Here is a 25,419-nt window from a genome sequence, read left to right as displayed (position 1 = left end):
AAAAACTTTCTTTCTTAGTTGCAGACAGCTGTGAATGAGGTGAACTCAGGAATGATAACAGATTTCTTGTTGACTGTGTGAATACGGAGTGGGGAGCACAGGGATGGAGTCTGTCATGGAGGAGATCCCGGTTAAAGTTGCGGTTCGAATCAGACCTCTGCTTTCCAGAGAAGTGCTTCATAACCACCAAGTGTGCGTGAGATTAGTCCCAAATACACAACAAATTATCATTGGGAAAGATCGTGTCTTCACTTTTGATTTTGTATTTGGCAAAAACTCAACCCAAGAAGAAATTTATACAGTTTGCATTAAGCCTCTTCTAGTGTCTTTGACTGAGGGATACAATGCTACAGTGTTTGCATATGGACAGACAGGTTCTGGGAAGACTTACACCATTGGAGGTGGCCACATTGGTAGGTTGTAGAAAGTCTGTGTTTTTTTTTAAACTGGTGGACAGTGTATTTGTGCAAGTTACATATATAATACATAGTGGATGCTGCTGCTGAATTTTTAAGGGCTACTGAAAAAAGATATGGTAAAAAAAAATGCATCCAAAGTTTATGTGAAAATTAAACTGTCCTAAAACAAAATTCTCCATGAATTAGGCTCTACTGAAACTATCTCAGAAAAAAACTATTTGTAAAGTGCTTTTGCTCATTCCCCATTTTAACATGCAACTTAACCTAGAATTTCTTCCTGAAATGCAGTGTTTTGGGGATTCTTGCTACATTTATGTTACCTTGAAAATGTCTGCTTTAGGTAATTAATTGTTTGTTTGCTCACTCTTTGGGTTTTTTTTGAGGGATAGGTTTCTATGACATCATAGAAATTTATGATTTAAGTCTTCCAAATGGATATAGGTAGATTATTATAATTCTTTTGGTAGGTATTAAAATCTTCTTTTTCTTTAGAATCATAGAATCACAGAATCATTTAGGTTGGAAAAGACCCTTAAGATCATTGAGACTAAATGTTAACCCAGCACTGCCAAGCCCACCATTAAACCATGTCCCTAGGCGCCACATGTACACGGCTTTTAAATACCTCCAGGGATGGTGACTCCACCACTTCCTTGGGGCAGCCTATGCCAATGGCTGACAACCCTTTCAGTGAAGAAATTCTTTCTAATATCCAATCTAAACCTCCCCTGGTGCAACTTGAAGCCATTTCCCCTTGTTCTAGAGCTTGTTACTTGGGAGTAGAGACCAACTCTCACCTCGCTACAACCTCCTCTCAGGTAGTTGTACAGAGCAGTAAGGCCTCCCCTCAGCCTCCTCTTTTCCAGACTCAACAACCCCAGTTCCCTCCACCGCTCCTCACAAGACTTGTTCTCCAGACCCTTCACCAGCTTTGTTGCCCTTCTCTGCACTCTCTCCAGCCCCTCAATGTCTTACTTGTAGTGAGGGGCCCAAAATTGCACCCAGTATTCGAGGTGCAGCCTCACCAGTGCCGTGTACAGGGGCACGATCACCTCCCTGCTCCTGCTGGCCACACTATTTCTAATACAGGCCAGGATGCCTTTCTGCCACCCACTCGTCCCCAAGCCTGTAGCACTGCATGGGGTTGTAGCTCAGCAATTTTAATTTCGTATGTATATTTCCTAAATTCATAGTTAGATATGAGCAACCTTTTATTTTCTTTGGTATCCTCTCATAAACAAACACTTTCCATATTCTTGAATAAGGAACACAAGTTACTTATGGAAACATTGTCCTGTGGTGAATATTAAAAAAAAACAAAAAACAAAAAACAAACCAACCAAACAAACAAAACAAAACAAAAAACAAACAAACAAAAAAACACGGAGTTTGGCATTAGTGTTCTATATCTGCTTTGAAAAAATAGGAACTGACTGTAAATTTTGGTCACAAATCTTGTCTCACCAAGTTACTACTGGTCTTTGCCGTATTTAAGTGGAATTTATAGTTTCTCAAACCCTTGCGATGATGTTGCCAATCATAATAAGTAGCAATAAAGAAGAAATCTCCTTAGAGTATAGATTTAAAATAGACTATATTTTTTCCTATCTTTCATGAGTATAACATTATGTAGTTTAGAACTTAACTTTGAATCCTATTAATGGATGCAAAGAAATATTCTGACCCCAGAAAAACAAATATTGATGAAAATCCTTGGGAATACTAAGCACTTCAGATTCCTTAGTATATTGAGTAGCAAATCTCACAGACTTCTCTGTCTTCAATCTTTGTAATTTATGTGGCAGAATGACTGCAAGCTTCTGTGACACTTTTGCTTATATTGTAGCATCTGTTGCAGAGGATGAAAAGGGCATAATCCCACGGGCTATTCAGGAATTATTTCAGCATATTTCTGAAAACAATAAGATTGACTTCCATGTGAAAGTATCTTATATAGAGGTTTACAAGGAAGAACTTCGAGATTTATTGGAGTTGGAGACCTCTGTGAAAGAACTACATATTCGAGAAGATGAAAAAGGAAACACAGGTAGAATTTCAGCTCTAAAATTTGCTGTGTTGAGTTTCAATTGTGTGCCAAGTTATTCTTGCCTTCTCTTGAAAGAGCTTATTCATTACCAATACTAGAAAAAAGTTAAATTTTCAGAATATAAACTCAGTTTAACTGATTTGAAGCAATTTTGGGTTTAGAGGCCTGTGAACGATATAGATGTTCCATCAGAAATGACAATAAACTATGAAGTAGAAATATAGTTATTGCTTTACAAATTTTGTTTAGAAACACAGCAGTGTGTCATTATTGACTTGAATAAGTAGTTTAAGGTTAAACCTTTGCTTCTCCTGTAAAAATTGTAATTGTTAAGCCACTTATATTGTAAGTATCTGCCCCCCTTTCACTATGAAATGAATGAAAGAGAACATTTCATTAACAGTAGCATCTGATATTTTTGGAGGCTTTGAGATTAGCCCTTATCCTATAGTTCTCCTGTCCACTACATGAAAATGCTAGAAAAATCCACAGCTGAGATAATTTATTCTGAAACTATAATCTGTTTGGGTTTTGTGGTTTTTTTGTTGTTGTTGTTTATTCTTTATATTCTAATTGTTGTATTTGCTCTAATATTAATAGACTGTTGAGCTGGCATGGTTTTCTTGTCTGTTGCTGGAAGAAGGCTCTAATTTAGCACAAATCTTCGGGACAATATCATTGCTTCATAAGGATCCCACAATATATTTTAAACTACTTCTCCTCTTCAATACAGTCTGAGTCAGCTTTGGTGGATTGTGCTAGGACACTTTCCATCCTTCATTAAAACAAAGGACAAAAAAATGTGTTTGGTAGGACTACTTCGTAGAAGTACACTTCCACATTATTAGATTACTGATAGATACCTGTCCAAAAGGCCCAACTACCTGAGCTATATAGAATAGAAATTCTGTTCTTAGCATAGACTAGGGATATCACTTCTACATTTTTTTTTAGTCTTTTTTTCTTAAACTGGCAAAATATCATTTGAGCTTACTTTGCTCATACTTTCTAGATAGCACTAGATTGCAAATTGCATATGGCAAGGTGTAAATGAGTAACACTGTGTGTTTTAGGATACTGTTTCAAATGCTGTGACACAATACACTCATATTAAATATCTGCAGGTTTCAGATGTGTTGTACTTCACGCTTTTCATGTGTTGATGTCTTATTTTTCTGTAGCTATAGGCTATGACCTCTTTATAATGCAGGCTTGTATGTTTCTTTAATATGTGTTTAAAGTTTGACTATTCCTAATTGCTGTAAACTTTTGCTGAAGAGTTTAGAAATAATTGAATTATTCTTACTTTCTTTGATTTGGTGTTTGAAGTCATTGTCGGTGCTAAGGAATTCCAAGTAGAATGTGCAGATGAAGTGATAAGCCTGTTGGAAAGTGGCAATGCAGCTCGTCACACAGGCACAACACAAATGAATGTGCACTCTAGTCGATCTCACGCCATTTTTACCATCAATATTTGTCAGAAACAGTGTGCGGAGTCTCAAAAAAATACTGATGCTGCACAGGAGTCATCTTGGAAATCAGTCCAGATGATTGCTTCAAAGTTTCATTTTGTGGATTTGGCTGGATCAGAGAGGGTGACAAAGACTGGAAATACTGGTGAACGCTTCAAAGAATCAATTCAGATCAATAGTGGTCTGTTGGCTTTGGGAAATGTCATCAGTGCCCTCGGAGACCCAAAAAGGAAAAGTGTTCATATTCCATACAGGGATGCTAAAATCACTCGTATTCTGAAAGACTCCCTTGGTGGAAATGCAAAGACTGTCATGATAACATGTATAAGTCCATCCTCATCAGACTTTGATGAATCTTTAAATTCCCTCAAATATGCCAACAGAGCCAAAAATATTAGAAATAAACCAGTTGTAAATTACAACCCCAATCAAGACCGGATTGATGAAATGGAACTTGAAATCAGATTGCTTCGAGAAGCTTTGCAGAACCAGCAGGTCAGTAGTCAGTGTTCACATGACTTAAATCAAGAAAGAACTCGTATCAGTTCACTTGAGGAGCAGCTCACCCGGCTTCAGGTTCAATGTTTCAGTTATAGAAATTGTGTAGATGAAGCTTTCCCATTTCTGGTTGATTTGAATGATGATGTTAACTTAAAAAGAAGTCAGCGGGACAGGTTGCAGAGCTGGATCAGTATGGTACAGGAAGTAAGGAAGGAAGCTCTCACCATGCAAGAGATTGACACACGGACTGGGACCAGCCAAGAGCCACATCACATCACAATTCTTCAGCTAAAGAGGGAACTACGGAAATGCCAGGTATTTAATTATCAGTTGATTATTTACATGACTGTGTGAAAGAGCAGTCTGCTAAAACTTGAATTCAGTTTTGAAAAATGTAAAACTGTTACACTTACCTGTACTTAATTTGAATTTAAATCACAATCTTGTATAATTTTGTTTGTCTAATCCCTGGGACATAGCTTTATTTTAATGGATGATTGAAAAGACAGTCATCTTAATCATGATAGAGGTAAGTAAAGTAATGTTATGTTTTGGCTAGTCAGCTTCGAGATGATTCTATGAGGCTGAGATGTTTTATCTGTTAGAATTTTGTTTCTAGCTATGCTAGTGTGCTAGGTCTGGCTGGGATGGAGTTAATTTTCTTCATAGCAGCTCATAGCGTGCTGTGTGTTAGATCTGTGACCACTACAATGCTGATAACACACTTAACGTTTTAGGCCTTGCTGAACAATATTTGCACAGCATCAGACCTTCTCTGTTTCTGCCTCTGCTCCCCAGTGAACAGACTGAGGGGTGCACAAAAGGTTCAGGACGAACACACACAACCAAGCAGATGACCCAATCTAACCAAAGAGATATTTTATGCCAAATGACATCATGCTCAGCAATAAAAAGGAAGAGGAGGAGGTTTAGGGAGGTTAGCTGTATTTTGCCTGGAAACTGGCTGGGCGTCAGTCAGCCTTGGGAGGGGGTGAGTGATTGCCTTTTCATCATTTATTTTGTTTTCTTTTCTTTCTGTCTTCTTCCACTTCACCTTCACTTACTGAACAATTTCTGTCTTGACCCACAAGTTTTCTTGCTTTTATTCTTCCTTTGCTCTTTCCCCATCCACTGGGTTGTGTGTGCTTAGCTGTGTACTGGGGTTAACCCATAACAGTACTTTTTGGCACCCAACGTGCGGCTTTAGGCCTTCAAGATAATGACAGATTTTATTAGAGTGTGCTAGATTAAACTTCTAGCTGTTATACCTGTTTAGTTGTTATTTGCGTGGCTGTTGCAGGTCATGATGCTGGCATATTTACTTAGGGTGCTGATTTATGTGTTTCCTCGAATATTCCAATACATGATTCCTTTCTAGCTATACAACAGACTCCAAGAATCATTAATGAATGTTTTCAGAATTTGCTGTCTAGTGTGTTGTTTATCACTTTGTTTTCCTTTGCTTGGGAGAGCTATGATAAAAACACTAGCCTTCATCCTAATCTGGTATTTGGGTCTTACATCGCTGGTGCCCCAGTAGTCGAAGAACCATCTCATGGACAAAAGCAGCAACTATACATTTCCCCTTTTCTCCTCTGAGAGACATTTTGTGGAGAGAGGAAAGAATGGTGCCTATCTCTTCCTGTCCTCTAGAATATGTTTTTATAACCTTGATGTAATGGCCTCTCAGTTCCTCCAATATCCTTATGTAATTAGACTGTTCATACTGGTGTGTGTTGTCATCCTCATTTTGATTATTGTTCATAAGGTTGAACAGCTAATTGGGGATGCCACACAGGAACGTGCTCTAAGGCAATTGATCGCTGGGGTGGCAGGGTGTGTGGGAAGAGTTGGGCAGGTGTGTAGGTCTGTTGTTGCTTCCGATAGCTTGGGATTTCATGCCTGAACAGGCTTGTAAACCCATCAAACTAATATACCATCTGAAGGAGGGGAGGTGAAACACAGTAACTTCTAAAGCTGTGTTGGGACCTGGGCCAAGCCTATCAAGCCACTGTCTAGCACCCTGAGAGGTGCAAGAGGGTCTCTCAATCTAAGAGCCCACAAACAGGCACTGAGAAGATTTGCTCTGAGGCCACACAAGTGGACACTAAACCAGAGGCCAAACCCGCAACTGTAATACTTGCCCCTAGTCAAGAAGAAACAGTGGAAGCAGAGGTCAACTTAGTTAGCAAGAGAAGAAGCAGCTCCTCTTGAGAGGAGGAGAGAGGAAGAAATCAGAAGAGGCAGCCAGTTATGCAGCAGGACAGAGGAGGAAAGAGAGAGAAATCATAAGAGGAGGAAACTACCTGGATCCTATCCGTGATGAAGCTGCAAGACAGGCAGAAAGATTCTGTCCATCAGCAAGATGAGCGAATTGCTACCTCGTTGCTCCAGTGCTGGGATAGTGGGACTAACAGTCTGGAACTAGGACATAGGGAAGCACAGCAGTTGGGATCCATTGCTAGGGACTGTGGGATTGACAGAGGGATTGGAAGAGGCGCAGCCACCTGCAGCCTCCAGAGGTGGCCCTTATCGAGCAAGAAGACAAGGTACCCTCTTAAAGAAGATACTGTAACCCAGTGAGGCAGGTGGACTACCACAGAGGAAGATATCCAGTGTTTGAGGGAATTAGCGGTGATGGAGGTGGTCTGCAGTGACATGGACAATTATCAGTCTCCCAAAGATCCAAATGACATACAGTGCACATGGTCTGTGTGGCAGAAGTCTATGCAGAGCACATCAACATCATGCACCAGCGACCTAGCAATGATGGATTGGGCTGACATCGAGGCACCAGCTTTGTACAGACTGGTCTGCCAGCTCTGGCGATTCAAAGAGAATCTCAGTTCACCCTCCCTGCTATGGGCTTGCATCTCAGCTGTGGAAAGACTTCCACAAGGTCCAGCAACTCAAAGAGAATGCGGATAATCTCTCTCTCTCTCGTTGACCCTGCAGGCCAGCTTATCAGCTACCATGAGTCAGCCTTTCTGTGCTCAGAGGAAAGGAAACCATGGGCACATGCCACTTGCCACACTGTGGTTCTATCTGTGTAACTGTGGGGAGGGTATGTGGAAGTGGGACGGTGCACCTACCTTGATCCTGGAAATCTGTGTACATGAATTGTGGGAAAAAGCAATGGTTAAAAAGGGTCCTTCCACGAAGATTACTGCTCCAGTTGCTGAGGAGCAGTTCCTGAGATGCAGTACATGGGCTGAGGACCCCTCTCCTCTTTCTGATACTGATCCAATGGACTTATGTCCATGTGGGTTTGAACACCATGCCTTCTACCATAGAAGGACCATGCTGGTCTGTAGTCCTTGTAGCATAGCCTGTGCAACAGAGAGAGAGATGGGCTGCTTTCATTTACAGGAGTTAGGTAAAGGATGCTGTAATTTGGAATAGGGATGCCCTCCCTCCAGCCAAGTGGAGGAAAGGGACAATTTGGTTTACTTTAGTCTTGAGGGGACACTAGTGCACAATGTACCCTAATGCCATCAGGATGCAAGGGGGCAAAATACACCTGGATTTCTGGAGTGACAGGGGGTTCCCAGTTGTCTATGTTAGAAGCTGAGGTGAGCCTAACAGGAAAGAAGTGGCAGAAGCATCCTATTGTCACCAGTCCAGAGGCCCCATATGTCATTGCCCATTGGCTCTCTCAAAGGAGGGTATTTCAGGGATCCGAAGAGGTACCGTTGGGCCTTTGATGTAGCCACTGCTGGTTCAGTGAAGATTAAACAGATTAAACAGCTGTCTATCTTGCCTGGCCTCTTGGATGATCCTTATGTTGTGGGCTTGCTGTGTGTTGAAGAACAGCAAGTGCCAGTTGCTACCATGATGGTGCACTGACATCAATATTGTCCCAACTGAGACTCCCTCATTGTCATCCAGGAGCTGATTCATTGACTCAAGAGCCAACTCACTTGCCCTTTGGTAGTCCCATATGGCCAATGTGAAAGTCTGATAGAGGGCGGAGGTCTACAGTGGACTATAATGGCCTGAATGAAGTCAGGCTACTGTTTAAGTGCAGCTGTACCGGACATGCTAGAACTCCAGCATGAACTGGAGTAGAAGCCAGCCAAGCAATATGCCATAACTGATAGTGCCAATGCGTTTTTCTCAATCCCTTTGTCAGCAAAGTGCAGGCCACAGTTAGCTTTGGTGTGGAAGGGTGTCCAGTCTGGAGTTGACTCCTACAGAGGGGTGGAAGCACAGCCCTACCATTTGCCATGGACTGATCCAGACTGCGCTGGAACAGGGCAAGGCCCTGGAAAGCTTGCAATGCATTGATGACATCACTGCATGGGGCAACACAGATGAGGAAGTGTTTGAGAATGGAAAAAGAGAGTCCAGATTCTTCTGAAAGCTGGTTTTGCCATAAAACAAAACAAGATCAGAGGACTTTTATGGGAAATGTAGTTTTTGGGAATAGAATGACAAGATGGATGACATCACATCATAGCAGATGTGATCAATAACGTAACAGAGGCATTCCTTGGCATTGTGGGATTCTGGAGAATGCATACTCCAGGTTATAGTCAACTTGTAAGTCCTCTCTGTTGAGTGACCTGAAAGAAGAACTATTTCAACTGAGTCTCCAACCAGCAACAAGCATTTGAACGGATCAGTCAGGAAACTGTTCATGCGGCAGTCCTTGGGCCAGACCAGACAGGACCAAGTGTGAGAAATGTGCTTTACACTGTCACGAGGGAGCATGGCCTCAGGTGGAGCCTCTGGCAGAAACCACCTGGAGGCATCCAAGGTCGATCTCAAGAGCAGTAAGTATAGAAGATCTGGAAATGAGATACTACCTGCATTGTACTGGGTCTCGCTGGGATGGAGTTAATTTTCTTCATAGCAGCTCACAGGATGCTGTGTTTTAGATCTGTGACCACTACAGTGCTGATAACGCACCAATGTCTTGCTGAACAATGTTTGCACAGTGTCAAGGCTGTCTCTGTTTCTCCCTCTGCCACCCCAGTGAATAGATTGGGGGGTGCACCTGGGGGCTGGGGGGGGCAGGGGGCTGGGGGGGCAGGGGGAGGTGTGCAAGCAGGCAGACAACCCAAACCAAGAGATATTTCATGCCATATGACATGCTCAGCAATAAAAAGGAAGAGGAGGAGAGCTTAGGTGTGTTAGCTGTCTTCTGCTCAGGAGCTGGCTGGGCATCAGTCTACCTGTGGGAGCCAGTGAGTAGTTGGTTTTGCATTAATTGCCTTTGCATTACTTGTCTTGTTTTCTTTCTCTCTTTTTCCCCTTCAGCTTCACTTACTGAACTATTTCTAATCAAGTGAATAATTCTTTTGGGGACTTTTTTAGGAAGTGCAAATTTTGGATGTATTGAGTTAAAATGTTGACTATGAATAACAAAACATCCAAAATAGTGCTGATTAGGGTACAATAAACAGACCCTCTAATTAAAATTAATTTTGTAATTTAAAATACCTGGACACTAGTTTGAAACTGAGTGAAGTTCTGACATAAGATGAACATCTCAGAAAAACTAATCTGAGTCTGTCTTGTAGTAGAAGGAATCAGTGCTCCAACAAGTTAGAATTTTATAACATCAACCCGTTTTCAGTTTGCACACCAAACTGTGATAAGCCTGTAAATTGTTATCAGGCAACTGCATGTATAAAATCTGTCTTCTTGTTCTCCATCAATCTAAATCACAGCTTTTTTTCTTACTTCTTGATCTTCTGCTGTAGCTTATTTTAAACCTCTGTCTCCCAGGTTCAAAACAGTATAAGAGCTGAGTTTAAACTTAATTTTCCCCAGGTAAGTATGCCGTCCATAGCCAGGAGGAGATGGTTAGGGAGAGGCTAAAATAAACAACAGTACAGACCCAAGCAGGGCTTGCATATGGACAGATTTAATAGTTAATAGTGGACCTGTTCTTGTGTGTACACACATATTTCTTTGCTAACAGCTATGACTGCCTGGATAATGCTGTTTTACACAAAATAAAAATACTGGTGTAATGGGTTAGCCATAGCTAACAGTCAAACTCTTACCTAGCCACTCATTCATCCCTTCAGCAGTGGGACTCAGGGAGAGAAAACAGGAAGAACAGGAATGAGAAGGCTTGAGGTAAAGACTGGGAGATTGCTTATCAATTAAAAAAATAGTGTCAAATTGGAGAAAAATTATTTATTGCCAATTAAAAAATATTAAATACTCATTTGGGTAGCGAGGAACAAAAATACAAACACTAAAAGAACACCTCTCCTTCCTCCCTTTTCCAGGCTTATCTTCACTCCTTCACTCCATACTCCTCTTCCTCACTGCTGAGTGGTGCAGTGCGAATGAGGAGTCATTTATGATCAGTGCATAGTGGTTTCTCACTGCTGCTCTTTCCTCCTCATGCTTTTCCTCTTATTCAGCATAGGGTCTGCATATGCAGCAGTTCCTTCAGGAATATCCATCTGCTTCAGTGTGGGTCCTCCCTAGACTGCAGTGTGGGTATCTACTGCTCCATCATGGAGCACCTCCTCCTTCTCTTCCTCCTGGTGTTCCCTCTGCTCTTTCTCACTTTTGATTCCCTCTTCTGCCTGTCTGGCATTTTGTGCCCTTTCTTAAATGGATTATGACAGAAGTGTCACCATCTTGGCTGAGGAGCTCACCTGTTTCCTGCGGTGGGTCCACTGGAGTCACCTGGAACCAGCTGAGTCCAGCATGGGGAAACCCTGGTCTCATCACAGACACCACTCCTGCAGTCACCCCCACCAAATCCTTGACACCTACACCCAATACAACTAAACAAATACATTCTGATTTTAGTTATGTATGTCTAATACAATATGGACAATATGCCACTTAGTTTTCTATCACTTCATGCTGCCTCACTGTGTCACCATGCTAACATCTTTGCAAGCTGCTTTTTTTTTTTTTTCTGTAGTTGGCTCAACTCTGCCTAAAGATACAGCACCAGTGAGGGACAGAGTCACAGAATGTTAGGGGTTGGAAGGGACCTTGAAAGATCATCTAGTCCAACCCCTCCCTGCCAGAGCCGGACCACATCTGATCACATCTTTCAACAACAAATGAGGGTTTTGGTTGGGTTTTTTTTTTTTTTCATTTTCCAACAGTAAAGAATAATAATGTCCCCTTTTCCCCAGCTGAACTTTTCTTTTATTACCTAGCAGGCTCTAGTTATGGATGAAGAGGTATTCAGCCAGAAGGATCGTGAACTGCAGATGTTGCAGAATCAGATAAAGACATTACTACAGGAAAATGAAGAACAACTGGAATCTTTAAAGGAGGCTCAAGAAACACATAGATTACAGGTATTTTTCCTCTGCTACACATTACCTATATCTGTGTTGAACCATCCTTCCACTGTATGAACACATTCATTATTTCAAGACAGGTCCCTCAGGATTTTTTGGACGTAACTACCTATCAGTCTTATGGGCATTTTTTTAAATTAGAGCTGTATCACTTAATGCATTGAATTCATCTAGTGGATGAGGCACAATAGTGCAATTACTGAAGTCTGTATATCAGCCTAGCTGTGCCATAGCCTTCCTGTATAACACAAGGTGAATCATTTACCCTTTCCATGCTACCTAAAGCATAACATACATCCCTATCCCCAGATGTGTATTATTGCCAAATAGTTTCAGGACAATTAATGAATTGGGATTTGAAAGACCTTTAAAGATTCTTTAGAATCTAAAAAAGACTGTAAAGATCCTATAGAATGCTTTAATTGAAAAGTTGTATGGAAACGTATTTTGTTATAGCTTTATTAAGAATTAGAGTATTGTTCTCTTTTGACTTTAGAAGTCAGAATTTCATCCTAATTTTCTGAGCATTTACTATTAAAGAAAACTGAGTGACATAGTGAAAACACCGCTTGCCTCTTTTCTTCTGTAGGTTTTGTGCTTGCTAATTAAATTATGATGGGTAGTAAGTGTATAACATTTCAAGATCCAGGAGACCATGAAGGGAATAGTTAATATTCTGGTGATGTTGCCTGTCACATGGATCATAGATAAATTATTATCTGACTTTTTAAAAGAGAAAAGCATAAGCATGGCTAGCTAGTACTCTTCTCCTTATTCTACTTTTTCTTCTTTTTCCTGTTCTTTGCTGATGGCTTGGCGAAAGTCAATGAATGAAAGGTAAGTGTACTACTCATCATCTTTTTCTTCCCTCTGTCACTTTCTTTCTTTTCTGTCACCTCTAGCTAGATTGATTTTTTTTTTTTTAAATTTTATTTTTAATTTTAATTCATACAGCACAGTATCACTTATTACACTGAGATAATGCTTATATAAATTCTGGAGGATACAAGGTAGAGGTAATGAACAGAAGCAGCCACAGTGTAGGTAAAAGATCATGATTGTTTCAGTATCAGAGAAAGGAGAGAAACTTGAGAGTTCTCATGCACTACATTGGTACTTAGTCCACTAAACTGCAAGTTTTATTTAAAAAACATGTGAAATAGGTAGAGTAATGAAAAACAAATGCTTCTGTCAAATATTTTAAGTGGTATTCACAGGAATATGTAATTTAGTGATACATGATACAATAAGAACTTTAAAAGTAGCAGGTGCTAGATATATATTAAATGTTTATAGACATATGTATTTATGTAACAGGTGTTGCACTGTGGAGTTGTATGTACAAGGGTATCAGGGACAAAGTCTTAAAAGGGTTAAATAATAGTTTCAAGGCAGCTCTGTTGGCCTTCACTGCTTCCAAAATCATAACAAACACAGTACTCATATATATATATATATATATATATATATATATATATATATGTATTCTATTTCCTATGACACAGGAATGTTATATATTGTGTTCCAACAAAATGACAATTTGCAAGGCATTGTCTGTGTGTGTTTGGAAGGAACTTGCAGTCTAAGAAAGCAAGATATAAAGAATGAATAAAAATGTATTATCCAAAGTAGGAGAGTGCAAAATATCTTTTACTGAATACTTTCAGTTGACTATCACTAGCTATTCGACTTTCCTGTTGTTACTAGGCCAGATTTTAAAGGCACTCTGAAAATAATTGAAAGGAATAGAGGGAGTTGAAAATGGATATAATCTTGGCCTTATGGATGAATCAGTTTAGGTAGGGTAAGTAGCTTTGAACAATGTACAGAGACTGCTGTAGGAGAAGCAAATGAGTAAGTTCCCCAAATTTGCATTACCAACAAAGTTGAGGCTGGGTAGAAGAAAAATAAATAGCAGCCTGTAAAAGGGGTCCTGGGATCATGTACATGTTTATGTTTATTAATATAAGTAATCTTTAAAGTGGAACTGCTCAAAGTGGAAGAGGAAGGCTGTTAAGACAGGTTTTATTAATTAGACTCAGCCCATGTGTTTCATTTGAACATTTTTATTGAATTCCTGTTTTATTTCTCCATAAATACACATATAAAGCAAGGATAGGCTGATAAGTATGTAATCTACTTCTCACAGAGACCTAGATAAGCTAGTGTAACTTACCTGAGATAGGTCTTTCTGGACAAAAATGTGTCTAAAATTTATTGGGGTTCGTGTGTGTGTGTTTGATACATCATAGAATTGCAAGTTTGTTGCAGAATTTGCCTGTGCGCTGCAGAATTTAGGGTCAGTGAGTGATTTGCAAGATTCATGACCTTTGCAAGGAGTTTAGAAATGGTGAACATGATACAGAGCTCATAATCAGCAACAGTTTTGCTTTGTTTGTTTTCCCCATAAGAATGAGAAGATGGTGGAACAACAAATGCTTATTGATCAGCTAAAAGAAAAAGTAGAGATGCTTACAAATGTGAAAACTTTGGACTTCTCAAGTGCGTGTGGAGATGGGCCAGCCGTTGTGGTGTCTGCAAGGAGGCCATACAGCGTCCCACTCACAAAGAGTCTGCTACGCTCCCCACCTTCAGGGACAGACACCCGAAAGGTAAGGTCTACCCAAATGTTATGTTTTTCTTCCTTTACTTTGTAATGGTTATAATTCAATAATCAGACTTGACATGACAGATTATGGTGGCTTTCTCAGATGCTGTTTAGCTTCCCACTGAAGACTGAAAAATTACTTTTTAATCTCTTGCAACATATGCTATGCCACAACTGTTCAGCTTAAAATTATCACTTCGAAGTGCTAAAGCTGTAGTCTTTTCTGGTGCTTTGCTGGGGGTTTTGAGGATTCAGATATGAAGCATTATCAAAAATGAATGATTATTCATACTGATATATTGAATACATTGGATAATGAGTTGCTAACAGTGCCTTTTTTTCACATCTGGAACAAGTGCTCTAAGCTCTTGCAAAACCTTTTGTTACAAAGGTATTGAGAGTTATGGAAAACCTCTGTAGTTTTGCTTACAAGCTCAAGTGATGACAGACTTTTAAACTGAAGTATTTTAAAAATATCAGCAAAGAATTGCTGAATTGTGGCAAGTGTTTTTACCTATCACTTTTTTGTGTGCATTTTGACAGGTGTATACTAGTCCCCCTGCCTTCTCCTTGGCCCGGGTAATGGCAGAATTCTGTGCTCGCAGCCAGATGATACTGAGCAACATAGAAGCTCAGGATAAAGTCCTTCACTGCCTTCTCTCTGATCAGAGTGATGAAGAGGAAGAAAATACAGGCAGCAAAAAGAAAACCTCATTGAAGTAATTTTTTTGTTACTCTCTACTTTTTGTTACAGACAAATGTATAGCAAAGTATTACTGCCTGATCCTGCCATGATATGAGACCGTTTCTGATGTTACTTATGGTGAACTTATGGGACCAGCTGGGCATACTACAAAATAAGTTTAATAAACACAGGTTTTTTATTTAATAAAGATTGCATAATCCTTGTTTTGGGGCCAGAATCTACCATGAAGATCAGCCCAGGTGTGTGGGCAGGGAGGTGGAGAGTAGATGGGAAGGAAGGGACTCAGAAGTGAGTTCGGGATTTGTCTCTGTAAGATCATGTACTTTGCATGAAACTTAAAGAAAAAAAAACAACCCTATGTTTGGAAGGTAGCATGTTTTTCATTCTTCCTTAGGCACTCCATAAACCGAACATGGACACGAAAACAGGCTTCTCTGTGCTTTCTTCCTGATCTATGTGACATGAAGTGTGAAGTAGACAAGTCTGGTTTATCCAACAAATCTGTGCTACAGATTGACACAACCACAGGTAAAATGGAAGTCATGAAAGCAAACCTTATTACCGTATGAGAATATGCAAGGATGTCTTTAGCACATGTAATTATTTTTCCTAGCAAAATATGTGTATTTGAAACAAATATTTTTTTTGGTTATACTTCACCATAGGCTTTCAAGATTCTCTTCTTCTTCCCCTTTCTAAAACTGATGTCAGTGACCTTAATGTTTAAGTAATAGTTGTTAGCCAGAAAGCACTTCACACATCAAAAAGCTGTTTAGATATAGATCTTTAGTACTGCTTCAGTGAAAGAAAAAAGATGCTCTTAGCTTACCAGAGACGCACTGAAATGGTTTCAGGCATATTTTTCCTCCCACTTAGGGTCTTGAAATGCTAGTGCATACAATCCTTTCTTTTCCTGTTTAGACACATGGCAGGGAAAAGACTTTTTGTGCTATTCTCTCTTTTTGAACTTTTTACTTCAGATGGAAGAACTCCACATATAAAGTGTTCCAATCTTTTGGATACAAAGTGTATTCCAGAATTTTTATCTCCATATTGCTTTGTTTTCTTTCAAGGTGAAGATATTGACAGCCTCCAGAAAAGTCATGTTTTTAACATGCAGAAGTTAAAGAACTCAGAGTTGAGACTCACTGAGGCCGAGCAAAAAATGAGAGAACTTGCACTTAATATTAAAATGAAAGAGGAGCTTATTAAGGAATTAGTACGAACAGGTAACTGGCTACTGTAGGGAAAATGTATGTTCATGTATGCTCAGTGCTACTGATCTGTTTGTGGAAATGTCTTTGTCACATGGTGTCTGGGATAGGAGAGAAGATAAATCACTATGCTGGGAATGTAAGCATTCCCAGCACTGCAGTAGAGAAGCAGAAGTCAGAAGTGGATGGGGGTAAAGGTCCGTGTCCCTCTTAGCCTACATCCCTTACATATCTATCCTGGTATATATATGCCTGCCAGAAACTAGCCTTAGGATGACTGTAAGGTTCTCTTTGCTCAGTCCCTTCAATCACACTCTTCTCTTGCACATACTTTCTCTTGGAGGTTGTCTTTTGGCACTGAGAAAGGTTCTGTCCCCTCTAAATAGTAATTTGGGAAAGATTGCCCAAACAGGGCAAGTCAGAGAGTAGAAACACAATCCAAAGTTGTTTACTGACTGCTAATCTGCAAGTTGAGTAATAAATAAAAAGCATATCCTTCTGGAAAAAGGAAAATTTGTGAAATACAGGAGAGACATTTCGTCAAAAACTAAAGTAGGCAGAACAATTTCACTTTATTTGGCACTCAGATGGCACTTTAGTTGGTGACATCAGGTAACATGAAGAATTCAGATTTAAGACTCCTTCCTTTATCTCTATTTCAGAGTTAGAAAGGAACTGTATGTTCCTTTAGGGTTGGAAAATGTGTCAGAAATTACTGGTTTAGCCAGAATGAAGTAGGTAATGATTCAACTACAGAATGAAGTTATTACATTTCAACTGATTATCCTGCTGTTTTAAAACTATTTGGATATGGTATCTCTTTAAGGTAAGGATGCTCAGTCTGTAAGCAGGCAATATTCTTTGAAGATAACTAAACTGGAGCAAGAATCTGAGCAGGCCAAAATGGAACTGGCTGAAACACAAAAGCGGCTTCAGGAGCTGGAGAGTAAGGAGCTGAGAGACATTCCTGAAAAAGCAAAGTTACAAAAAGAGTTCTGGAGGAAGATGGATGCAGCTAAGTTGAAAGTGCAGGTATTTCCGATCTGACTGTTAAGATTTGCAAATCTCAGTCTCACTATCACCTTTGAACCTTAACGCTCTGCTTGTAAAACTCTCACCAGTTTTACACATTGGAAGGCGGTTGGATTGAAGTAGCTAACTAAAAACAGAATACTGTTACACTCAGAATGCTATTTAATATGCATGTGGTTAGATACATACAGTATTTTCTTGGTAGATAAGAAACCAAGAAAGAAGTGGGTGATACAGCATACTCATACACCATTGTGTGCAGTGACATAGAAGAACCTATGCAATTAGACTTGCAACAAGTTTATTACCTGCCATAAATAAGATCAATGGTTTATGAAAATACTATATAAATTCCAGCTGTAAGGAAATCACTGCAATGGTTTGCAAGACCAGGCCAAATACAGTCATATTTGTTTGGCATGGACCTTCTACTTTTAAGTTCTGCTATACCTAAGTTTAAATTCTGTGTAGAGACAGCTTAGGTGCTCTGTGCCTCTCGGTCCTAGAATGGTGGGTGAGACCAGCCCCATACAGAAAGAGGTAGCTGGCTTATTGACTTGAGCTCAGGACCCGCATTCTGGGACCATTATGTCTCTGCACATTTTCCAGAGCTGTGATTCCTATTAGATTTTACTACTTTCGTTGTGTTGCCAGGCATGAACTATATCTTTACCTGGTCATGTTGCTTGAGATTAATTCTGCCTGTGCCAACTTTACCGCATAGCTCAGAAACCACAGAAATAACAAGTGATTGTTTGGGCAGAAGTTAGTAAATCTTGCTGACTCTAAGAATTCAGTGAAATAAAGAATGAAGTTGAGTCATATTTTAGTTTTAAGTTTTCCTGCTATTAAGCTGAAATTTGCCATGAACATTCAGGCCTTACAGAAGAAGCAGCAAGACACTAAGAATCTGGCTTCATTATCTAACCAAAGTGAGAGACAAGCAACAGAACTTGAGCAGAATGTGGCTCAGATGAAGCATCAGCAGACCCAGCTACAGAAGAGACTGTGTGAGGAGAGAGAAAAAAAGAAGCAACTAGAAGCAGAGATTCAGCGGGACCAGCAACAAATTAAAGTAGGATTCTTCCTATTTGTTTATGACAAAGAATGAGATGAGACGAGTTTGCCTCTGCTTCCCCAAAGACAATAAACTATACTGCCAGGCTTTCCATAGTTTTAAGTAATGACTTTCTTGACAAATGCACTGAAGAAATTGTCTATAAGCATTTTCACAGAAATCTTCAGTGTGCCTTTCTCTTCAGCTTTTTTGGGGTTTGTTTTTGTTTTGTTTTGTTTTTTATTATGTGATGTCTAGCTCTGAATTGCAATTTTATATGTAAATGTAGGCGCAGTATTTCAGATTGTATAATTGTGTAGTCTCTTGACATTAAACACATTTTAAAAACAGACTGAGGCAGGAAGAATGGGGCTTTTTGTTTGTTCATAGGAACTTCAACTGAAGATGGAGCAACAACAGAAGATCCTTAAACTTAAGGATAAGGAGATTGCTGCATTTAAAAAGAAGAAAAATAACTCAGTGGGAACTTCACAGAAGCTACAGGTAGCTAATCTATTTTCAATCTCTGTGCACCCTGAAAAAAAATTTCTTTCTTCATCGCTAGTCATCTTTGTAAAGTGTTTGGAAGAAGAGTATTCCATCATAATTTTGTCTTCTTTTTTGCGGTAGCAAAAATTGGGAGTGTAGGCTAGCAGCTCTTGTACTCCTTTTCAAAGTAGGAAAGTAGAGGCTCTAATGTCTTTTCTTTCTATGATTTGTCAAAGACGCTGGTTCAGAGACCTGAGAATTCAACAGGTTTGGTTGTTTGGTGGGTTTGAGGGTGATCCTGATGAGATGTTACAAACGTCCCATGTTTTGTTTGGGTTTTTTGTTTTCTCCTCTGACATAAATGACAGAGGTTTATGGTTTTGGTTGTTCTTAACAGGGTTAGAAAAGTAGGTGACACCTACATTATTTCAGATGTGGGCATTGGAACCTGAGAGTTTCACAAGTTACGCAAAGTCTTTAAAGGTGAAAAGAAATTTTAAAACTTAAATAAAGGCAACTTTTTAGCTTTACCAGGAGTAGATCCACTGATAAACTGCGGCTTCAGCATGAGTCTATAATGGACTGTGTTAGCAGGATCAGAGCTCTCATTTACTGTCTTTATTTCTTTCAACATAATAATTTCTTGCCACTTAATGTTTTTCCACAAATAGGTGGTCTTGGGCAACTATAATGCAATGAGGATGGGCTAGCTGAATTCTTACGGTACCTTCCAAATCTAATTGCTGTGATTATATAGAAGACATCTATTTATATATAACTGTTATTAGAAAAAGAATAAATTTCATTAAAGGCATCTGATACCATTTTTTTGTACAAGATGTAGCAATGTAGCATTGCTGAGCCTTTTTTTAAGTCGGTCCAATTTCTGTATTATTCTAAGTCAAGATTCTGTCACAGAATTAATGTTGACATAAGAAATGTCAATTTCTTCTACAGTTTTATCAGTTATTCTTAAAAAAGCAAAACATAATGATAAAATTCTCACCCAAAAAGTCCTGGTTAATGCACTCTGGATCTCTGTTTAAACTTTAGAAATTAGAAGAGCAAAAGAAATGGCTGGATGAAGAAATGGAAAGAATTCTCCAACAGCACCAACAGTTAGCAGAACTAGAAGAAGACTTAAAGAAAAGAGAAGCCATTGTAGCCAAAAAAGAAGCATTATTGCAAGAGAAAAGCCAGCTTGAAATCAAGAAACTGAGATCCAGCCAGGTGAAAAAGACATGAAACTCACCACAGGTTTAGTGTTGACTGAAAGACTGGGTGGGGAGGGAAGGCAGATAGCAGAAGAGGCTCAAGCCATACCCTTTAATTTTTAGTATGTAGAAAACTGTACATTGAGATTTTTGTTTTCTTTCATCTTTTGATTAAATAGTAAATTTTATGGTAGCTGTCTAGTCAAAATAAATGGGGTCCCATTGCAAGAAGCAGGCAAGTCTTTCACTGCAGAATGTGATGGTCTCACCTACATTTTTCTTACTGGAAGGAGTATCTCAGTTTTATATACATGGTTGCTGTGGTTTTTTTTAGGCTTTAAACAAAGATAGTATGAAATTGTCTACTTGCTTAAGTATGGTGGATCAGGAACTGTGTGATAAAGGTATGCAGCTTCAGGGCAGCACCACAGAAGATAAGACAGACATTTTGGAAAAAATTCAGGTTCTCCAGATGGAAAGGGATCAGCTGCTCAGAAGAAGAAATAGTGTGGATGAGAAGCTGAAAGATGGTAAAGTGTTGTCAACTGAAGTAAGTAAGCACCTCTGAGATAAATACAAGTTTTAGGTAGTGTTGTGTAATAGAGCATTCCAATCAGAACCTCAAAAGTCTCCAAATATTAGCTAAGCTAGAACTAAGGAACTGAGGTTGGGTACTTTTGTAAACAGCAACATCAAAATACTGCTATGATAGCACTACTTATGTATCAGTGAACAAATTTGTGTTCAGAGGGACTTAATTCAGCCTAGTGCCCTGACAAACTCCACTGGCCTAAGGATCATATAGTCAGAAATAAGGGAACTAGAAGTTCATCTGTTTATCATAGGCAGATATTTCAATGTCAGGACATAGAACAAGGCAATGTACTTGCATAGTGATGCCCCTTGATATTTTTCATAGGATTCTTGTGGAAAAGCAAACTTGACCTGAAGGCCTCCATATTTTTACAGCAAAAGGAAGTCATATTACCGGGACAATCCACACTTGAGTTGATCAGTATAATTACATTGAAGATATAATAAATTAATGTAAAATTCTCAGATTATTTTTAGGTCTTGAGAAGCAATGTGGGCATGTGCCAGAAAGAACCCTACTTGCCTCTCTTCTTAAAGTCTTCTGCAGTGCTTCAGGCCATGCATTTCTGCTTCTTCCCTACACAAGTTATGGTCACCAAACTCCTTACTGACCTGATTCATTCATTAATCCAACAGAAAACTAGCACAACCAAAAAATAATAGCAGAAGTCAAAGTGTGGTGAGGATGAGCGAAGGATAAAAATGGAAACATGACTTCTGTTCTTGTGATGAACCGTTTGATCAACTTCTGTATCATGGAAAGGGAACTATGGCAGAAAAAGACAAGTGTTCTAGATTTGTACTCTACCTTTCATTTTTCCCATTCCATTCTCTGTACTACTACTGAGTCATCTTGTCCTTAAGTTTAGTTTCACTCTTGAGAATGAAGTTAAAGCTGTGTTATGTATAGAAAGATTAATTCTACACTTTTTTTTTTTTAAGGGTCTCACTCATTTGTTTCTCTGTAGGAAGAACACGTCCTTTTCCAGCTGGAAGAAGGAATTGAAGCCCTGGAGGCTGCTATTGATTACAAGAATGAAAATATTCAGAATCGTCAACACTTGCTTAGGTCATCTTCTCAGATTCTTTCACAGAGTGAGAATAATGTAATAGGAAAACTAGTTTCCCTGTCTGCTGCTGATCTCAGAGCAATCCTCTTCAAATATTTCAAAAAGGTTTGTTTTGGCTAATGAATAATATTTTGTCCTGTTTACTATTACCATTCTAGATAATGAAGCGAAATGGTGTCAAGAAATAAAAATAAATTTAAGAAGCTTTTGGTGAAAGTCTGTTCAGGTCACATAGATCTGCTGTTAATTCAGATATTTTTAATTTTTACATTAACCTGAATAGGATACTTGTGTGTTAACTTTGTATATCTTGTTTTGGGCTTATTAGCTTAGAAGGTGCTGCAAATCTGTAAATTTCCTTCCTCCTTTCCAGTGCTCTGTGTTGCTAAATTTTGGAGGAGCAACTTATTTATTTAAATAGTGGTGTCATACAATTCTTCCCAACTGTGCACTTCATAAAGCTCAGGCTAGTAATCTTTTTTTTTTTTTCTAAATTCAGTATAAACTATTTTTGCATACACTGCCTGCAGTGTGTACTGTTAGATACTGAAGGATCATACTGACATCTGGAAACATAAAACTGAAATGTTTAATCTGTTAAGCAGAATGGTAAAAGCTTTTATTGAAATAGTTTGATAAATCAAATGAGTGTATTTCTTTTTTAGATTGTTGGCCTACGTGAGTCCGAACGTAAATTACAACTGCAGATTGAAGAACAGGAAATGAAGGTCATAGACCACGAAAACATAATTCGTGAATTAGAATCTGCACTTGAACACGTCAAGCTGCAGTGTGACAGGCAGCTGACCCTTCAGCACAAAGAACATGAGAAAAAACTACAGTTAATACTGCATCATTTCAAAGGTATTTGCTTTGGGGGTGGGGGGGAGTGGATTGTACAGCAAGTATTATCTTCAGTCACTACTGAGAAATACTATATGCCAACTGAAAAAATAAAAAAAGAATAAGGTTCAGTGACATGTTTTGGCTGTCACTAGTTCTGATGTTGTGTAGGATGCTGCGGAACAGACACATGTCTATATGAACAGAAACTGATTTTTTTTTTTTAAAGCAGTACCAGAATTGTTTTATTTTCACATTGAATTTGCCGATATTGGAAAATTGAAAGATACCAGTTCTGCTGATCTTCATCTGCTTAATACTCCTGTTAAGACTGACTGATGGGGTTGGCATGGCCTTTTTGATCCTGTGTCATACTTGTTAAAGTGTACAGACTGCAAGCATATTCTGTCTAGTGGGGCATCTTGATTTCTGGCACAGAGATATGTGGTTCTTAAACTAGTTTTACTTGTCCTAGAACAAGATAGTGAAGGTATTGCAGAAACCTTGAAAGCGTATGAAGTAAAAGTCCAGCAACTTGAAAAAGACTTATTTTTCTATAAGAAAACCAGCAGAGAGCTGAAGAAGAAATTGAAGGGCCTCTTTGGAGAGTCATGCCATCAATTATTGGCATCCAGTAAATGTAAGTGTATTTTATTAAAATATTTATGCAATTATCAGTAGACCATTTGAAAGGTGGTGAACACACAGAAGTATATCAGATAGACATAAAAATGGTATTTTTACTGAACTAACTGTTCTCCAGGAATATAATACACCTCTCCCCCAGTTTCAAAGGAGAGACAACATTGATTTGTAGCTGTAGCAGTGGTGTATCAATGGTTTACGTTCTTGTTCTGTGTTCTCTGGATTCTAACATAATTTCAACATCTACAACCTCCAACTGTTGTGGTTAAAAAAAAAAGTAATTTTACTATCTAAAAGGGTTTGAATTATGTTGAAACTAACAGCTTTGTCATATGCCATGCTTTTAGACAGGCTGCTCTGAGCACTTGATTTCATAAAAGTTACTTACTGGGAGATTGTCAGTGAAAAATTCCGTATTTTCAATTACTGACTCACTTCAGTTACTTACTAAGGCTAAAAAAGAGTATTTATACACTTGTAGGGGAAAAAAAGAAAGAGCTTTCTAACATGATTTGTACTTTGACACACAACCACCCCCCAAAAAAACCCCCACAAAAACCAAACCAACAACCAACTGCTACTGTAAGTTTTCAATTGTTCCATGCCCTACTTGCCAGAGTCAAAACCTACAGTAGAGCTATTCAGGAGGGGGAGAAAAGAAGGATAAATTTCTGTCACTATTTTGGTTGTCTCACATCTCTCGATGCCACCGCCACTACTTCACATGCACAATACAGCCTTCTTGGCCCTGTGTTTCTTCTTAAGTCTCAGCATGACTGGTTGTTCCTCCCAATGAATGCTTCTGTTTCTTTCCACTTGGGCAGTGCCATGTCTTCCCTACACATGGATACTGATCACGTACCTGCGGCTCCCTGAGTGAATTAAGGCTCAGCCCTTGCCCTCTAGGCAGGATAATGAGGCAACACATTCATTACTATAAAGTACACTGTCAAACCATGAACATGAACATGAATATTCTAGAGGTTGGATTATAAATGAGTGTTGGAAGGACTATTTTGTGTCTAGTATACAAAGAAGCATGTACTTCAGGACATGTATCCATGTGGGGCAACACCCTTCCTAGCCAAACCTGTAGCAAGAAGTAGGGAGATCCAACTTTTTCAAATACATATGTTTGTAAGCTTTGTAAGAAATACTCTGTATTTAATTATTTTTTTCCGAATACATGCTGCAATACAATATAATAAAAACACTTTAAATTTGTTGCTGAGCTTTAAAAATAATAAAAGCCTTGTGTGTACATTACAGACAACATTTGTAGAAGGTGTTTCGTGTGTTGTGACACTTTAATTGCTGATTTTTTTTTTTTCAATATATGAATAATTTCATATTTGACTGTCACAGTTCAGTTGTTTTAAGACTGCCTGCTAGGATATATTACAAGTTAGAATTGTGAGGCTTTTATTACCAGCACCTTGTCAGGGGAAAGTAACAGCTAATACCTCTGATGGTTTTGTACATGAGAAACTTTTTAACAGAAAGGACAAAATGTGAGATGCTGATAATTTTTTACCACATTCACACTACAAGTTACTGATGCTGTAAAACCGTATTGATTAACTAATACTTCTTGATGGCAACATTCAGAAAAGTTGTAACTTTTAGCTATTTATCTCCTGAAAAATTTCATTTTAGGTAACATTGCTGGCGACACAGCATCCAGTCAAGATGAAGCAGAAGTTGCTTCTGAAGAATTCAAGTTGACACTTAATCCTGAAACCAACAGTCGACCAAGGAAAAGAAAAGAAACAGACAGAACAACTATTTCAAGAGTACAGCAGAATTCAAACAAGCTTGGAGAAGATGTTTCAGACTTTGGGTGCAACAAAGAATGTTTGTTGAGCACCAGTGATGACAAAACAGGAACAGATGAAGCTCAGCCTTCAAAATCTCATCCTCAGCTACCTTCTGTCATCCAGAGAAGAGAGACCGTAACACAGTTTCAAGGAGTAACTCCAGTAAAACTCTCTCACCGAGAGCTACGTCGTATTCCTCCCCCTGAATTGTCTTTGAGACGCTCAAACCTTGCCGTTGGTGCCAGTTTTATTGCTCCAGATTCCATCGAAATGGATAAAAAGTCTAGTGTCACTAAGACATAGTTACTCTTCATTCCATTTTTGATAGATGTTGCTACTGAAGCAACTGCATGATTTAGATTTCTTTGTTCATGGTCTTATAAAGTATCAGCCATGGATAAA

General features: G+C 39.0%; 1 protein-coding gene across 2 annotated transcripts; it reads left to right on the top strand.

Annotated features, from left to right (window-relative positions):
• The first annotated feature begins 94 nt into the window (after window positions 1-94).
• KIF27 (kinesin family member 27) lies at window positions 95-25,419 on the top strand. 2 transcript variants are annotated; one of them, XM_086479158.1, is made up of 17 exons: window positions 95-413; window positions 2,266-2,466; window positions 3,796-4,754; window positions 11,582-11,725; window positions 14,140-14,340; window positions 14,880-15,055; window positions 15,437-15,570; window positions 16,116-16,271; window positions 17,083-17,288; window positions 18,166-18,363; window positions 18,736-18,849; window positions 19,888-20,064; window positions 20,383-20,598; window positions 21,611-21,817; window positions 22,378-22,576; window positions 23,031-23,195; window positions 24,857-25,419. In XM_086479158.1, exons 1-17 carry the CDS (start codon window positions 104-106, stop codon window positions 25,318-25,320), a joined length of 4,227 nt encoding a protein of 1,408 aa, XP_086335284.1. In that variant the 5' UTR covers window positions 95-103; the 3' UTR covers window positions 25,321-25,419. The 2 variants fall into 2 exon arrangements, with proteins under 2 accessions (XP_086335284.1, XP_086335283.1); XM_086479157.1 differs by having other exon boundaries at window positions 104-413; window positions 23,016-23,195.

This window comes from Leptosomus discolor, chromosome Z (genome assembly GCF_034619465.1).
Source record: "Leptosomus discolor isolate bLepDis1 chromosome Z, bLepDis1.hap2, whole genome shotgun sequence".
Taxonomy (NCBI): domain Eukaryota; kingdom Metazoa; phylum Chordata; class Aves; order Leptosomiformes; family Leptosomidae; genus Leptosomus; species Leptosomus discolor.
This window is presented reverse-complemented; position numbering and strand designations above follow the sequence as displayed.